This window comes from Symphodus melops (genome assembly GCF_947650265.1).
Source record: "Symphodus melops genome assembly, chromosome: 22".
Taxonomy (NCBI): domain Eukaryota; kingdom Metazoa; phylum Chordata; class Actinopteri; order Labriformes; family Labridae; genus Symphodus; species Symphodus melops.
In genome coordinates, this window is record NC_136712.1 from 3,766,397 (window position 1) to 3,784,710 (window position 18,314).

Sequence of the window (18,314 nt, forward strand, 5' to 3'; positions counted from 1 at the left end):
CAGAAATAATGACTAATGGAATTCAGATTAAAGAAGTGTTAAACGCTCAAAAAGTAAACAGCTAGGCTAGCTGCATTTCAAGGCTACGTACTATAATAACCGCTGCTAATGTCCTTATGCCAACAATGATTAAATATTTACTTTTTAAGAGGGGAAGTTCACGGATTAAATACTTCAAAGTCTGTTGAAATACAGCTGTAAATGACAAAAGGTTGTATAAAGTCTGTGGCTCCAAAAGGAGCAGCTGAGAATTTGAAAAACTTCCTTTGTTGAAGCTGGAGAGAAGCTGCAAATTGAAAATGAAAACAATTAATCAAAAAAATCTGGCAATAAGGAACTTACCTGATGGCTATAACCAACTAATGCTAAGCAAGATTCTTTACACTACGTTAGCTGCTACTAGCATAACAAATCTAAACGTCTTACAAACCCTGTATCTGTGTGGCATTTTATGTTGTATCCTAAATCAAGTCAATATAAGTCTAATCAAGGCGATGTCAATAACAGAGGACTTAAAGGAATTTATCTTTTGCGATATTTTAGCCTGGACCAGTCAAAAGACTAACATTGCCATCCCTAAAGCTCCAGCTTACATGGTTAAAAACATTAACCACTTATTTTTCCTTTGCTGGTGAATTCTTTCTTAAACTGCTCCTGTCAGAATTCATTTTCAAAGGTCTACTCATGATAGGTATTAGAGAAGAGATGGATCTAATCTCCATGATAGAAAGTAATACCAAAAGGACATAATTGCATGTGGTAAGCCATCAAAAAAATAAAAAAAAGATGTGGCTTGCTTTTGGCGAAAAACTCGCTCCCTTTTAAACGGAGAGCACACGAAACCAGACATTAGAAATATCTAATTCAGCAAACACTTAACACAATTGCTTTCAATGGGCCTTTTGGGGAATGCTTGTTCAGGACCGGGAGTTAAAAATGCTTTGTAGAGCTGTTTAACACAAGCCAAACCTACATACACACAAATGCTTGATCCAGTACATATCTGTTGCTTCGACACGAGCCCAAACCAAAGGAGTCAGGAGTCTAGAAAGGCTTGGCTGGATGGATAAACACTACATACAGCACATTACCACGTGTTAGCAGCAAGAAACATGCTGCTGATTTAACTATTTCCATACTCCGAAGAGGGGAATTATGCTCCGCTTGCATTTTCATGAATGGATGCATTTGTTTTACTCCCGAGCTGAGTGTCATTCGTCACCCCAGGTATATAATCCAGGAAGTGAAGGGTTTTACAGGTTAGCTCTTTGGCTTTTAAGGTGGAATTACAGTTTATTGCTAAAATCACAGCTGGGAAAAGAAAGGAAAAGGAAAAGAAGTGCGTGAGCCTGGTTTTTGATGAAAGTGTCTGACTGACAGGGAGAGTAAAATGGGGGGAGGAAAGCAAGGATACACTGGTGGCGGAGACAGGAGGAAATAATTACCCTTCTGGCTGACAATGGAGCCTGATTTATGCCTCACCAATTAAAGTGTCACGGTGGCACTCTAGAGGGATGCAGGTTTTTCATTCGGCCCGCTGCAAGAAGAAGAATGGAGAAAGGTGGGTGAGAGCAAAATAGAGATGAGGCGTATCCTTTACTATGCCCATGACAGAGCCTCAGCTGTAAATTAACTTAATGAGTGTAGAGAGCCAGAGAGAGTAACCGGCTTACTGACGGCAGGTGTTGTTACTGACAGAAGACATGATTATAGGAAGCACTACCTTACAGTAAGAGATCACAAATCAGACGCACCATTCAAAAGGTCTTCGTGTCAGGCTACTAATAATGTCCAGTCATGCAACATCCACTCTGCAGCATCTCTGTTTCACAATCTGCAGGTGGTATACATTATTGTGTTTTCGAATGTGGTGTGTGCAATGCTTTTCTATCGCTTGATCTTTTGGCAATCCAAACGTCTTTGAACAAACGGTCCCTTGTTGGTCCTGCAGATGTCACGCATTTGTCACGCTGACAGTCAGTGTTCAGGTCAAGGTTGGAGAAGGCCCTTTTATGAAGCTGTGTGACGTACCACATGTGTGCACTTGGTAAGTTATGTTGGGTCACAGGTACAACTGTAGCATACTAATACTGTCACCACTGCTGTGATGTTTTATTCCAGGTCACGGCTGCCATTTTTCTGTATGGCTTTGCTCTTCCTGCTCACTAAAGACTTTGTGCCGCATGATGAATTTACCACAAGAGTCAATACACGCTGCCCTGATTTCATTTTGTGTGTGAATGTTATGTACCCTATTGCTTCCGAACGACTTTGAGAAAACAAATAAATAGTGGGATGATGCTTCTTACTTAAATAATCATGTACAAAACAACAGTATAGTGAATAAATCAGTACAATCATGTAACTTACGCTAAAGTTAATTATAAACTTTGCTACTCAGCCTTTGTATTAGCCAGTAAAGTTAGCCTAGCCAAACTTAGTCTAACAATTATTTATTTGCTAATTTATTGAATGTTGAGTTTAGTCAATAAGTTGATTCAAATAGCAAGCAAGCAGCTGTACGCATTGCAGTCAGCGTAATTCAAGATGTCCCAATTAACTAGTTGATGATGCCTTGATAATGATGCAAATATCAAAAGGGACAAGCAGAGAGTCATTTCTAGCTTGATGCACGATTGAACCTCTGACAGATTGATTTGCATATGTTCAATCCATCTGCACAGACTGTAAGCCTGTGAAAGTTAGGAAAAACAAAAGGCAGAGATGTGAAAAATGGGAACGCTAATTAGCTACTAGGCACCAAAGGGCAGATCTGTTTAATGCTAAACAGGAATAGGCAGCCTCCTTCACTTTCAACTACTCACTCTTTTTACTCAAAAGGGTTAGGCACCCCTGCAAACAGAGGTGAAGAATTCTGCACGAGTCACGCTCCGTATGAAAACAGCTCAAGGGAAACCTCCCTGCGTCTCTTTCTGGGTGTCTGAAGTCATCAACTGGAATCCATACATTACTGTACAAGTGAAGTGGTGCAGTCTGCCCCCATAAAGTCAGCTCTGCTTCCAATGAGTAGTGACTGGGGTTGAAAATTGAGATGAAGTGTGACTTTCTCTGTGAGAGGGATATTTCCATAATGGAAGGACACTGGCAGTGCGTAATCTGAATATGACAGGGAAGGTCCATAATTGAAAGGATGGAAAAAGGTTGAAAGGGAAGAGACAGACCGGCTGGTAAAACAATTGGTGAAGTCATCAATGATTCATTTGTCCATTTTTTTTTCTTTTAACTTCCAGGAAGTCCTCCTTCCCACACAAGTAAAACACAACCAGACCCACATGTTTGTAAAGTCTAAATCCAAACCTAGATAATGAGGATATAAGCTAGCATTTCTCAGTGGTGTGGAACACCAATAACAGTGGTGGTTCAATCCATCGATTGTTACCATTTTCCACAAAACCAACTTTGCTTGAACAAAAGAAAATATGCAAAACAAGACTGCATTTTTCCGTTCCTTTTCAATAAGACACCAGGTTTAAATCCCTGATGGAAAAACCCACCTACATGCGAGCAAGGGTTGGGTAAAACTGTTGATACCACCAACAATGCAATCCCCTGGTGAAACAAAACATGTATCGTGTTAACCCTGTTATACCCGGTTCCTTAAATGTGTAATAATTAGACTTGACTGATGTACAACATAAAAAAATATCTGGATTCTAAGTTTTGGTAATAGAAATGGTGAATTTCTGTGATACTTAAAACCTCACACGTCTCTTTTTTACCTGACAAATGATACTGGTGATTTCTCATGTATGTCTCTGCTCCCACTATTTTGTATCATTTCCTGTCCTCCACACTTCCTTCTCAGTGGGTGGGGGACATGATAAATCAAATTAAAAGTACCGTACTCGAGGCATCAACTTCCATAGGGGAACTAATGGAGGCTGGCTATGATTTATCCCACTTCCTGCTTCTTGTAGGCTTCTGTACTGCATGTGATTAAGAGCTCCACAGTCGGAGTCCAACACTGAGCTCTTAACAGAGAACGCCATCCACAAGTTTATTTGTCTAATAAACCCTAATGAACAGACGCATAAAACAACCACTTCTACAGTAGTTGTGGCTTTCATGGGCAGTTTTACGACACTCAAGCTGGATTTATATGATGTTTACTGCAGTTCAACGATTTTCCAAGGTATCAAAATCTCTGTATCAGGACATGTCATGGTCTTTGCTAGATGTTTGCCTTTGGTTTCCTGATATGTGGATAGTGGGGTTTTTTTTATGCATCTCCCATAAGGGATAAGCAAAATGATGTCCAACAATTACGTCAAACCTCTTGAGTTCTTGTTTAGGTTTCCCCCTTCAGTAGTTTCCAAGTTCCAAGTGAGAAAGAAATATTTTCCTCAAAATGTACGAGACATCTGTTTGTTCGAAGGCTTAAATGATGTTATGTTAAGTCTGAGAGAAGTCTGTTTTTTTTTATATTCAAGATGGAATTATTGATGATTTAGAAGTGCTCAGATGCCTTTTTTTTGTATTTTTTGTAAAGCTGAAGTTATCTTCAAATATAAGACATAATGTAATTCTGTCTTTTCTCGCTCCTAATAGTAAAAGAGTGCTATTCATAGTGCAAACACATAGCCCCTATACAACGAAATAAGTTATTTTAATGGTGAGCATGCCAGAGAGACAAAGAAAGACTTGAACATGGTACATTATGCCACAGACAAAACACTTCCATTTGTCCTTCTCTATTCTTGTTCTAAATCATCATCAGGGAGGTGAATCCATTTTGGGCTGTCAGCTACAGCTCATTAACTTACCATGCTAGTTCCCATCTTGTTACCGTGCCTTCTGCTGTGTTTTATTGAATTTCATCCCTCATTTCCCTGCGTTGTTTCCATGTCTTTTCTTGACACTGGAAATAGTATTAGACATGCATCCTACAACTTCAAAATGCCTTCTGTTGTGAATTCAAATCACATTTTACCAGTAGTAAAATGACAAAAACACAAGACATGAGAATTAATCTGGGAAATGTTATCATAAAATAATATGTACCCAACCTTTTTGACCCTCCAAATAATAGCTTTGGGCTGTTTTTCTTATCAGTTAATTTTCCTCTCCCTGGTGTCAGAAAACAAGTTTATTTGACCTGTAGTTCAACTCACACATCAGGAGTGTGGCTGACTTGGAGACTGAATTCAATCTTTGGTAAGATCGACTGTGATTACTTTGACAATGCAAACCTTAGTGATTGATACTGATTGCATCCTACATATAAACCAGAGGCAATCCTCAAAAGGGAGGAGAGAAAGCCTGTTGCAACAAGCACACTCTACCCAGACCCATTTTTAGTAATTTACATGACTTCAACAAATACTTTAGGATGGAGACAGAGATAAGAGTTGGCTCGAGAGCAAACTGATATTAGTGTTATCTTCTTCATCAGAATTCCTGTAATTTGACTGTCACTGTGGATCACCGCTGTGACTCCGGATCGCGAAGCAGCTTCTCCACAGGAATTTCAATCAGGCGATGAGGGGATTCTCCACAGGGATTTTCTTTTCAATCAGTTCAAAGCAACAAGGTCACTCAATAGTTGCTGCTGTGCTCAATGTGGTTGATGTCAATATATATTCTGTGGGCGTCCCTAGCTTTAAGGAGATCATGTTGGGGTCAATTCTGAACAGTCATGATTATCAGATTGAGTCTTCATTTAAGGGCAGGGGTCACCTGTCTGTCAGCGTCCTGACGTCAATCACAGGATGACCCCTCTGACCGTGCTGAGTAATGGAGGAGATGCAGATTTTATGCTGCTGCAGCATCTCTTTTTCCAGACAAAACGCAGAGACTGTTTCATTTACCCGATGTCTCAACGAAATCTCTTCTCAAAACAGCTTTGGCCTTTTTTCAGGTTCAGGAGGTTCAGTACTCAAACCTGTCACTGTTTGTATTGTCTGTGCATGTGGTGCCGCCTGCTGTACCACCTGAGCAAAACCATTACCCCAAGCTCAATGAAATTGTTTAAAAAAAAATGACAAAGGGTCAATTTGATTGGGTGAAAGAAACTATTTTTTGGTTAGATTTGGAAGTTGTCTTCAGTTTAAGTCATTGTGGGCGCATCATATAGGGAGGTTCTTGTAGCAGCGGCTGTAGGTTTGAGTCTGGTATTTCTTTAGCTATCCTATCCAGTTATAGCTAAAATGACCCAAAACACAACTTTGAAGTTATCTTCATTCTGTGTGTAAGTCTTTGATAGGGAAGGAATTGACGTTACAGGGCTTAAATGACCTTCGTTCCACACGTGACTCAAACCCCAGTTTGTGTGTTAATGGTGGGTTTGTTTGACCCATTTGACGTTCCAATTCTTGAACCAAGTCAACTTACATACATATTATGTCTTTGCTCCTGTTACAATCACTAAAGCCATTAGAGGCCAATACTTGTAAACATTAATGTTGGTTGTGGTGACTTGTTGAAACCACCTAAAAAGTAGCATCACTGGAGAGATTGTTCTGAAAAATGTCTGTCTGAAAATCCTCGGTCTTTGCTGTAACTAGAACGATAAGTGTGTATAGAAGTGTCTCATTATAGAAAGCTAAACAAAAAGGCACACATTGGACACAGTGTTTTAGCTAAAGAGAGCTTGCGTCATTCATCTTAGACAATGTAAACACCTGACGTTCCCACTAGGCTCCTTTCCACAATCATTTCAAACACCCTCAGTTAAATGGGACACTTTGCAACATTCATGGCATTGTTTGTAGTACAAAGATGGATGGACACTATGCAATCACGGGAAAAACGTAAACCCCTTGGTGCATAGGCACTTCCCACTAACACAAGGCATCTTATCAAGATTCTGCTGGACTTTTCAAAGTTCAAAGGTTAGTACCGTCTCCCTCAGAGTGGCTAAAAGTCAACGGATATACAACCTCATTAAGCTGGGAGCCACTGTCTCTCTACAAGCACAGGGCTCAACTACCTTCAATTTATATATATCAGCAGATTGTTCAGATTCATAGAAGTCAAAGCCCCCACACGCTACCTGCATTATGAACAGATGTGCCAGGAGCTGGAACCAGTGATCCAGCGATGCATGACGAATGGCTGAATTTCACCAAAGGCCAAGGGTCAAGTCATATCCCTTACTCGACCCTAGCATTAGACACAGATGCATGATGTCAGTTCCCATGTGTTGGCACTGGAAGGTGACTGAAAAGCCTTTGACACGCCTTAGACTTCCCCATAGAGCAGCAATCCCAGCAACCACTCACCGTGAACCGTGAACCTTCAGTTCCCAGATACCCACCTCAAATTATCCAGTCCCACCGGAGCTATGTGCTTTCTTTCATTCACCTTCACCTCTACCAGCCAGCTCCCCAGACACCCACCAAAGTCATTCACCTGAGGAAGGAAACACACAGTACGAGAAGAGGTTCAAATTATGTCTCGGCTTGTAGGTCACAGTTTCAGTGGTTCTCCTGGCCTTGTAACTTCTGTGTACCCCAGATCCTTTGTATTATTTATTGAACACTACACAGGCCCTTCACTTATTTAACCCTGTCCAAAAAAAAGCACTACAGTAACCAGATCATTTTCAGAAATATCCACAAGCCCTCTTTTCACATGAACCTTTTTACTAATCCAGCAACTACGAACATTGTGTGTGCTACAGCAAGACAGATTAATAGGAGACACTTTTTTTTTTCTCGCAGATGTTAAATCAGGCATGTCTTACATGTGTCATCACTGGATAAAAGCTCATTTCATGCAGCTGGTTTTACACTGGAAACACATTGAGCCTCTACTCTCAACACAGCACGGTGCTGGAGAAAAAAAAAAGTGTTTCCAAAATTGTGGCTTGTTTTTAGCTTTAGTATAGCATTATGGTTTTGCTTTTCCTCTGCATTAGTCTGAACTGCATACCAACAAATTCCCTCATGGATCCCAACTCCGAGGATCTTTGGGAAAGCTTTTAGGAGCGCATCATGTTACCAATCTTTCAGATAAACTCGAGTTCCCATTTTATAGATTTTGAAGTTTAATATAAATGTAAAGATTAATCATAGATATGTGAATATACAGTTAACTTAGCTTCCCAAAATGTATACATTTACTTTAAACAATGACCCATTTATCAGGTTTAAGTGCTTGCGTAGCATCATCAGGGAGGGTATATTTACTTTATGTCACCAGTCTCTTATAAATGGGGGCTTGTGTAAACTTCCTGCAGTTTTATATGCTTCCATTCACAAGATAAATCAATGACTGAAAGTGATAGTCATCTGCATATTGACATTTCATTGCTTAAATTCATTGTAAAGAGTTTTTATTGGCCCATTTGTTTCTCGTCTCTCGTGTAGTTTTTTTCAATTCTTGACAAACTGCACAAAATGTTTTCTAACACATCTGGCATTAAAGTTTTATAGGACAGGATGTTGGGTTTCAGCTTTTTTTTTTTTTTTTCTCGACCAAGAGCCAAGAAATCCATTAATGTAGATTTGACTTTTATGTTTTTAGCATCCTGGAAAAGTGGCTTTTTGGATGGAAGTGGCAATACCATTTTGCTTGAACTCTCTGCAACATTTTGAATGTTTGTCAAACATTTTTTGTATTAACTTTGGGGTTTCTGTTTCCCTTGAATGAAGTCATGCAGGTGGGTGACATGCTTTATTAGCATGGCTAATTGCTTCAGCAGTCTGCCCATTATTTATTCCTGCTTGCATTTTAATCTTCAGACCTCTAAAGACCAAACCAATCAAACCCTGAGTGACGTGCTGATTGAGGTTTAGACAGTCTAATCAATACGCCCAGGGTTAGCAGTAAGACGGTGTCATCTGAATAACTGCTACCTTTAATTATCCTAACAGCTTTGCCGGCTGAACCTCGAGGCACACTTTAAAAAAACCACAAGGTGTGAAAGACAGGAAGAAATAGTGCAGAGTATTTTTTCTATCTAGTAGTTGAGATAAGCATTTTTCCCACAGACATTTTAGTTCCTTTAAAAGGATAATTTTAATGAATTCAACAGTAAGATTTAAAGCATCATCTTTACTTTCTGGGATTTTGCCATTACAGCCAAGGTTCCAGTTGTTTCCTCTGCCAGAGCCTAAAGGCAATGCTGCATTTTTAGCGGCTGACTATAAATCGTTGGAAATCAAATTTTCCACTTTTCTTATCAGTTTCGATTTGAATCACTCAGACTGCTGAGCGTAATACCTTCTAAGCCTGACGTTTGAATTGCATGTAGAGAGGTCCATATTATAGAGAAAGGATATGACTTCATCCTCATACATGGGGCTGCTTCTTCATCCAAGGTTAGATCTGTTCTTTATAAAGACGTGGGCTCCTCTTGACAAACGCTCAGATGTTTCAAGGATCACACATTTGTGTAAATCTTTCATTTGGACCTTGGAGGATGTACAAAAATATGAAAGAAACAAATGTGAATCAGTCAACTATTCACTGTGTTTTTACTTTCAGCACCAATTGTTGCTGGCAATGGACAATTCCTAAAGTCGATCTATTCCAGCCCCTCCCCGACTCTATATCCCTTTGACTTGTTTGTCGTTTCGTCGACCACACAAAAATTCAATTACAGTGAAGTCTGTTTGCCTGCCACTCCTCATTTTCCTGATTACTTCTGCAGGGTGACCCCAAAAAGACTTCAGGTCTGGATCAATAATCAAACCTAGTGCACGTCTGCGGACAAAAAGAAACGCCCGCCCATCCCCCTCAAAGTTACTTCGTCTTTGAGTAAATGAGGAGGCGGGAAGCAGCGAGGGGCCATATAGAGTCAAAATCTTTAATTAGTTTGACCCTGTGGTTGCCATGGGACTCCAAGTAGATGAATAGTGCTAATTAGCTGAGTGGCCGATGAGGAATACGCTCAGGTAATTCCATGCAAGGCTCCGATTGATTTGGTCTGGATTAACCTGCAGACTCCTTTTCCTGGGGGACTGATGTGCGGACATCTTTGTCCCCAGATTGGGTTGGCGTCCATCTGCCACGGGTGGGTCTGCTCCTCGAGCAGGAACGCAATCGCTTTGCTTCTTCACAGGACTTATTGGCGATTTATGAACAGTAATGCCATTCATGTCAGTCAGCAAACCAGTACTACTGATTGCACGAATATGAAGCCTTTATTCACCAAAGAGTAATCTCAGAATTACTGTACAAAGGACAAATCTATGGGCAGTAATCCCTGTTGCACTGACAGCCAAGTGTCTTTTGTACGTAAGTTCAAAGTAGGAAAAAAGGGGGAAACCTTGGAGCCAATTTCTCAAAAGTGACGGCTGCATGTCACCAAATATATTTTAAATGTTATTAATAAAGACTTATGTCAGAGAAAGAGCTGCAATATACAAGATTTTTGAGTTCATGTTGAGTTTTGTAAGTAAATACTGTTGATAAGAAATGTCATCTTCATAGTGATACAGCCACAATTACTCATATTAACTCTGATGTAACTGTCCACTAACATGTCTCAGGGAGGGCAATAAAACCAAGAGCCGCCCTCATTACTTTTTGACATTTGCCAAACCCACAAGTTTAAACAGATCAGAGCCAAGACATGGAGTCACACTATGCAGATTAGTGTCTAAAATCGTGCGTTCTGTCAGCAGTGCAGCTCACTTAAAAGTTAATGTTGAAAACCAGGAGCCAAGGATGCTGCACAAAATGATGTGGACCCTCCTCTGCACCCACAGCTATGTGGGATCTATGCAGTATATGGTCATGTAAAGGCTGCTATGAGGCATTTTTGACTGGTTGTGAAACCTAGTGATTGATACTGATTTCTATTTATGAAATACAAAAACAAGATTTATTTCATTGTGAGATTTTAATGCCTAAATCTTAAGAGTTAATTTAAAGAGTTATGCTGCACGCTGTGAAACTGTCTTTTTAAAAATGTTCCAGGGCAAAGGCTCTTCAGTGATATGTTTTAGTATTAAAAGAAAGCAACATAACTGTATTAAACTGTTCTGTTCGACGTAATATCCCCCTAAAAAGCTGGACAGACGATGTTGTCGACTTAATATACACAAAATTGATTTCTGTATTTCAGTCTCTTATTACGACAGCAGAAAGTAAAGAACCAGAACCTGCATATGTTCTCCTGGCCCATTCACTGCCAGAACACGACCCGGGAGTAACATACCAGCATTATATTAGCATTATTGATGAATCAGTAAATGTGAAAACTGTTTATTTATGAAGTCGAGCTTGCAAAAGATTTCACATTGAATTACTAAATTAGTCTTTGGGTTATTTATCAAGTTGGCATTTGTTAAGCCATGACCTGCTCAATCAATCAATTTAAGTACACTTAAATTTAAGTGGTTTTATTTATGAATTTGTATTGATTCAATATTCTGCATAAAATATAGTGTTGGCATACTTATCCATACGGAGGCCAGTAGGGGTCAAACTCTCAGCGCGTTTGTGTCTTTGAATTTGTGCAGCGTTTTTAAATATGCTGCATGTTTTTCTAATGTTTGTTGTTTCACCAGTTGCAGAGCGTTTGGCCCCAACTGGCCACCGTACATCCAGCTAATGCACAGTTTTGCAAAAAAGTTACAATTACTTATATAACAAATAAATCTGTTTTATGTTAATTATTCAGTTAGCAAACAAAGACTTGGATGGATGTTGTTTTTCTTTCATTTAAAGGAGAGAATTTTAGGCCAGTGAAGCTTAAAAATCTTTTTTTTTTTTCTTTTTACACTCAGGAGGATCTTCAACCTTCTATGAGACTTTGGGCATCTCTGGCACCGCACACATACAAGGATTTCCTGGGTAAAACTGGCTGGAATTTGGTTGGAATGCAGGTTTGTCAGCGAACGTTTGAGTATTTTAAAAGAAGAGCCCACAGGCTAAGAATACCTCAGCTCACTTAACATCAATTATAGATTATTCTGGATGGAAAGGATACCTGTCACACGAAGTTAAAAGTTCAGCAGTCTGGTTTGGAAAAGGCTTAAATGAGTGGAGTTATGACAAATACAAAGAACACTCAGTCCCACATTTCAGAGTAAGAGCTTGTCCTGTCCAATGTCTAAACTGAAAGCATCTGCGGAGACACTTTGTGACTAAGTCCACATCTGTTTCTTCAAATTGGACTCTAAAATGCAACCAGGGGCCAATGAATCTTTGTTGTCTTTGTTTTCAATTATTTGTCCCCTCGCAAACATGTTTCCTTTTTTGTAGCAGGAAAAACAAAGCCTTTTGTGAAAGTTGGGATGATGCTGGGAGTGGAAGTCATGAAATATCCCAAACACTAGAAAGGTCAGGGCGAGGACATGTTTATTATAGTTTGTACAGAGTGTGTACAGATGATATACAAATCAAAGCACTGAGTAGAAACCAGTGCGAGCTGACGGTTGGTATATGACCCTCAGGGGCCCTGTACACTTCTTCACACTCAGTTTGACACCAAAGGCATAATGAGACGGGCAGGTGGCCCTCTGGTTATATGGCCAGGGAAAATAGTCCTGAGACCCAAACAGACCCTCAGAGACAGAGAGATAAAGAAAGAGAGCGAGAGATAGAGAAACACTCAATTTCATGTTCTCTCATTAAGGAACAAACACTTTGATTCCTTCAGGTAAATGCATGCTTCTTTTACATTTCAAACACACACACACATATATATATATATATATATATATATACACACATATATATATATATATATATATATATATATATATATATATATATACATATATATACATATATATAACTGTCACCACCCATATACCTCCCACATGCCTTTTGTTGTAAAACATCAATGTTAAAAAATGCCTCCACTAATGGGTGCAGGTCCTGTCCAATCTCCAACCAGCTGTTCTGTCTCTGTAACTGTGTCTAATGTACAGTGATCATTTTAATAAAAAATCCAAAACAAAACACGTTTGTTGCAGTTAAAACAAAGCCAGCATGCAACTGACTCTGTCAAAGATTACATTTTCCTCTAAACATGAAAACACACCAGAAAGCCAAACCACAAGTGTTTGAATCTCCGCCACCTGTTGCTGCCGTGTCCCTGACCATTGATCATTCAACAAAACGCAACGCACAGTATCAACAAACCTTTCTAAAATGGAAATCAAATGGTTGCTGTGTTTAAAGGATGGATTACCAATCACATGCCCAGTCTGTCTTCCTTTGGCCGTTTACTCATCTCTAAATTAGGCAGGATCTGATTCCATGGAGTTCCACAAGGATCTATATTTGACCCGCATTAAGTTCGGAAATCTCTGTGAGGGTAAGTTTGGAGAGCTGCTTTTGGAAGAAGTATTCGATGCACCAAACATTGTAGTGCAAAAAAACCGTTCCTATCAAAGACATATCTGGTAATGGGGGCTTTCATTCAGGATGCATAACAGAGAGCGAGTAAAAGGGAGACTCAACAGCAGCAGCGTGATGGATCTTCAGGCTTTTAACCACAAGGAATCACAGCCTTAATGTCTGCCCCCGCTACAAAAACACTTCATCAACAAACCATAGATCTGAGCATGACGACAACCTTTCGACTGAATCAGCAGATCTCCATCATAAGTGCCACTTTCGACAAACTTCACTTGTAACTCAACCGAAGCACGACACTTTTTTAAAATCAATCTTCTGCAGTTGTTTGTTCGGTTCAAATTGGCTCTGTTAATCCTATCAGTCTGCTCTAACTGACAAGGAAAAGAGCTATGTGGAGAACATGAGACGGAATAGACCATTTGTCACGGCTACCTTCTCCAGATACGGTGACAAACATAATGTGAATTTACTGCTGTCATGGACCTCTGCCAAGACGGTACAATTCTGTTTACTGCACGGAGGAAAGAGAGCACTCTTTAATATCTGTGCTGCATTGTGGGAAAACTTCTGTAGTCTTGGTTTTTTTTTTGTTTACACTCAATTAGTTGTGTTTTTTTTGCTACATTTGGGAAAACTGAAGAAGCTTTAAAAAAAAAAAAAGTTGTGTAACCACTGTATATGAAGTTGTTGATGTGTCAGAACAGCCACAAATCCAGTCGTTAGAAAGCACAATAAGCAGGGACGCCTGGTATAAATCTATCTGTGAGAAATTGAGAAAGTGTCTCACAATGTCTTTACTAGCTTCGCACCATCTGCTTAAAAACAAATGCAAGTTGTCTAAAAAAAAAAAAGAAAGAGAGGCGTAACAGCCAGTGCACGTCGAGATGGGCGCCAAATCCCACCAAACCCTTACATGTTGTTGCTTTGCATTCCTTTAACCCTGACACTCCTCGATAAAACATGGAGCATAACATAACCATGAACATCTTCCTCACAAAGCACTGTTATCAATCACTCGCACTTTCATGGGCCAACCGAGGCCTTGCTGCGGGACCGTCCCACCTGCAGCTGGACTGCACCAAGGCGGATCAAATAAAGAAACCAGATTGGGATAAAATAGAGCATACCAGGGCTCCCATGTGAATCCTCTGCACAACAAGGTCTGATAAGAGTTCAGGAGGATAAGAAGGCATGATCTGCTATCTCTATTGCCTGCAAACTTTCTTTCTCACATTGTTGCTCAAAAATCAGCTTGGTGGGAAAATATGCCAGAACTTGTATTACTTGATAAGACAAAACAAGTTAGTGACAAAAAGACTTTGATAGACTCCATCAGGACAATAATAGTCCACAAAACGCAGCATCCTGTGTATTTGTTCTTTTCCCCTGACGCTCTCTCAGCTGTCGTGAGGTTTATGTGAAACTCTGTGTTGGTTCCTGGAAGCCAGAGCGAGCAGCAGTCTGTTATCGCTGTGTAATTGGCTCTCTGACGCAGCGAGGTATCCGACTCCCAAATGCGTCCCATCCATCTAAATCCACCCACCCATCCTGCAACAGCACATTAGCGCCACTAGCATAACAGGGCTGCAAAAACAACCCGTTTCTAATGTTGTGTTTTCAGTTGATGATACTGCGATAATGCAAACTCCTCAAAACTTTAACTTTTAAAACCTTTAAAAATCAGACTATGAAGGACTTCTATTAAACAATTACCCACACTGACGTGACATTAGCTTACAGACACATGCTGATGACATCATCAAATTTGCCGCGGCTGCTCAAATCAATTCCAAACATGCTGTGGTTCATCAGTATTATCGCAGCTTTCATTCTGTGTTCTTCTGTCGTCTTCAGGGAATCGATATCATCTAAAAAAGAATATTTTCCAAAAAGAGCATTTGGTTTTAGAGGATCTTCAAAGAAAAGAATCGGCTGTTGTCGCAGAAGGGCTGTTGCTGATTTCAACTTGAGGAATGTTTTCAATGGTGTGGACTCTGAGAGTGTGATGCCTCAGAGCCTGAATCATTTTCTCATAATATCCGAGGAGACAACGCCAAGTTATCCTGGAGAAAAAAAAAAACATTTAACTTGACTGGCAGATGGGAGGCAGAAATCCACAGATTTATGTCGGGTTTCCGTGCGCTCATCTTTTAAACCACATGTATTAAAAGGTATTGAGCTGTTTAATTTAGTGCAGAAAAGCAGTGCGTGTGTATAAATGTGACACATCGTGATAGGTCTTCGGTCCCTCTCTGCCAGCAGAGTGAGACACGGAGCGTTAAAAAAATGTGGCTGACAGCTGTGGGGGGAAAAACATGTGCGGCTGATAAGCTTCAGCTAAAACAAAAGGCTGTTCAGCTGGAGGTGATCACAAAATATTTCTACGAGAAAAGACACATTTCAGTTTGACGAGACTCACGTCTCATTAAGACACCTCAAAATAAGCGTACCTAAAAAAAGACAGAACTACGTTGTCTTCGTTTTTTGGCCCTTGCAGCAGAATATTGCATCAGCAGGAAAAAAAATTAACCGTGATGATTTCAAGAGTTTTTAACGACGACTCAAACTGTGCACATAATCTCACAGTGGACGGAGTCTAAAAGAGGAATTACTACATGTTCTACTTTCTCACTAATCTTGTTATTTTTACAAAGATCTTAACTGAGAAAAAAAAAAGAAAGAAAAAAAAAGAAAGAAGGGTGTTGAGCCTGGCTGCTCTGAGCTCTTAAAATGAATTACAAAAATACTTAATGAGCTGCTCTGATTGGATGTTTTTCAGTCAATCATGTTTGATCCGGCACACCTGGCTGTACATGATCTCCCTGATGCGTTTGTGAACGTGATAATCTTTTCTGTTTGTCTTGTCATCGTAATGTAACGCATCATGCATCGTGTAGAAAAAGATTTATGTTTGTCGTTTGTTTGAAACGTTGCCTGTGTTGGCCGAGAGACTTTCAAATCGAGAACAAAAAGACAAAATCATGACTGAATAAATGAGTCAGGAGCCAACTGGGATTCAAATTTGGAAATGCCGCCACCTAGTGTTCATCTAAAAGGTCACATTTACATACACAAACAAGATGTTTAAAACAAATAGAAACTTGAAAACAACAAAAATAAAAAACATACAATCAAGATAAAGGTCACCTTAAAGTAAAGCTCTCAGTTTGATAGGCTGTAAAAATGACACTTAAGGTAAGTTCAGCTCATAGTTTGCTTATGTAATAATTGAATTAAAGCCCCAGTGATGACTTTTTCACTAGTTTTGAAAAAGGACTGAAATGAATTAATTGATGCCTTTTTATGATCTACAAAAGCCACCCAGGCCATAATCAACAAGTTTGACTGTTTCTATCATTTGATTTGTTTATGCCTTTACCTTCTGCAGGGAGGTACAGGTGTCAGATGAGAAGATAAACAGCAAATATTCTCAACGGCAGGGACCTCGAACTCCAGTCCTGAGACTTGTATGTCTCCCTGCTCCAACACTATGTGTTGTCATCAAGCTCTGCAGAAGCCTGCTAACGAGTCGCTCATTGGATTCAGCTGTGTTGGAGAGCAGGGAGACGTCTAACGGTCTGAGGAAGCCGACCCTCCTGGACTGGAGTTAGACACTCCTGCGTTCAATCGAAGCAGGAGGGGAAAACTGGACCTCCACATGTATGAGAACAGAACAACATAGACAAAGGGCTTTGTCCACGGGGGGGGGGGGGGCGCTATAACTGACACAAACAGCAAGTTCCTCATAGGAGCTTCAAAATGTTTTTCAGAGAAGGAGGAAGTCCTTCTTCTCGCATCATAAAGTTTTCAGAGGTCAAATTTATTTTGACAAATATTTTAGGAACAAAAGAATTGTTGGGTTCATTAAAGCCTCTTCTTTCTTTCTATATTTTTGTTTCCCAGGGTTACACTGAAAATGTCCTTTTGTGGAATAAATTACTCTACCATACCGATAAAGTCCATGTCATGTAATGCAAAACATCCCTCATGACTGACTTTAATTACAGCTCACAGAAAAAGGAAAATATATGTGTTCAGATATTGCACTCTTTTTTTCCCTTTTAGATACATCACCTACTGACCAAAGGTACGAAACCCTATGAACAAGCCGACTACAAGCTTTTAAGAACATGGACGGTGTAGTTCAGTCTGCAGCCACTTGGTGCTGCTCTTCCTACATGCATTTTTGCTGCTGCGGGTTACACATGGCATTTAGAGCTGAAATATCACAGACTCATTTTTCACAAGGTGTAATGATGAGTCGATAAGTCAGGTAAAAGCCTGTTTTTTTTTTATTTTTTATTATTAAATCCTCACTACAGTCCCAGAGGAGGAGATGGTGATAAAGGGAGGCAATAAAGTGAGTAAGTAATTAAACAAACTGACAAGACAATAAATGTGGAGATGTGTGCAATAAGTCTATAATATTTTCTGTCTTTGCAAAAACTGCCAAAAATTACAAGTCCTCCATTAAACGATATTATAATTTATATTATATTTAATTATCCATTAAAAGATAATTCTGCATAGTTTTACAGAGTACAACTCAGCCTGGAATACAAAAGACACGCTTTACACCTATGAAAACCTTTACAACCAGTTAATGAATCAACCAATGATTGCACACATGTTTTGTTACAAAGGATTTTAGGGTAATGTTGTGTTTCATATCAAATGCATGAAACCTAATCCTGGAGTTGTTGTATAGAAATCCCCTCTGTGTAAGAATCCATATTGATGAACTAAATGGACTGTCTTCTTCGATAACCTCGCCTCTGCACACTCTGCCAATAAGCAGCGTTCAACTTCCAAAAAGGCATCATCATCACCCTTAGAGCGAGACACTGAACTGAGGCCGATCCTTTCCCACAATCTTTTTTTTTTTTTTTTGGGAAGGGGGGGAATTCCATGACGGGAAGGCATCTTCACCTCCTCCTCATCAATCAGTCTCCCTGAGTCAGCACGAGCCGTTTGGGCATCGGATGAATGCTGACATGCGGAGAAAAAGTCGGAAATTTGCACACACACACACA

General features: G+C 39.8%; 1 protein-coding gene across 9 annotated transcripts in view; it reads right to left on the reverse strand.

Moving 5' to 3' along the window:
• Positions 1-16,911, reverse strand: part of sema3c (sema domain, immunoglobulin domain (Ig), short basic domain, secreted, (semaphorin) 3C) — a 52,879-nt gene extending 35,968 nt beyond the window's left edge. The window contains exons 1-4 of one of the 9 annotated variants that reach the window (XM_079335284.1): positions 16,661-16,911; positions 7,242-7,371; positions 7,013-7,122; positions 1,483-1,537 (exon numbers count right to left, since the gene is read on the reverse strand). Coding sequence is in view for 3 of the 9 variants with exons in the window: in XM_079335282.1 (XP_079191408.1) it covers positions 7,013-7,018 (6 nt within the window). In the remaining 6 variants the exon portion in view is untranslated. Of the gene's footprint in view, positions 1-1,445; positions 1,538-7,012; positions 7,123-7,241; positions 7,372-16,660 lie in introns of all 9 variants that reach the window. The other 8 variants (XM_079335285.1, XM_079335286.1, XM_079335282.1 and 5 more) reach the window with 8 other exon arrangements.
• Between the last annotated feature and the right edge of the window lie 1,403 nt (positions 16,912-18,314).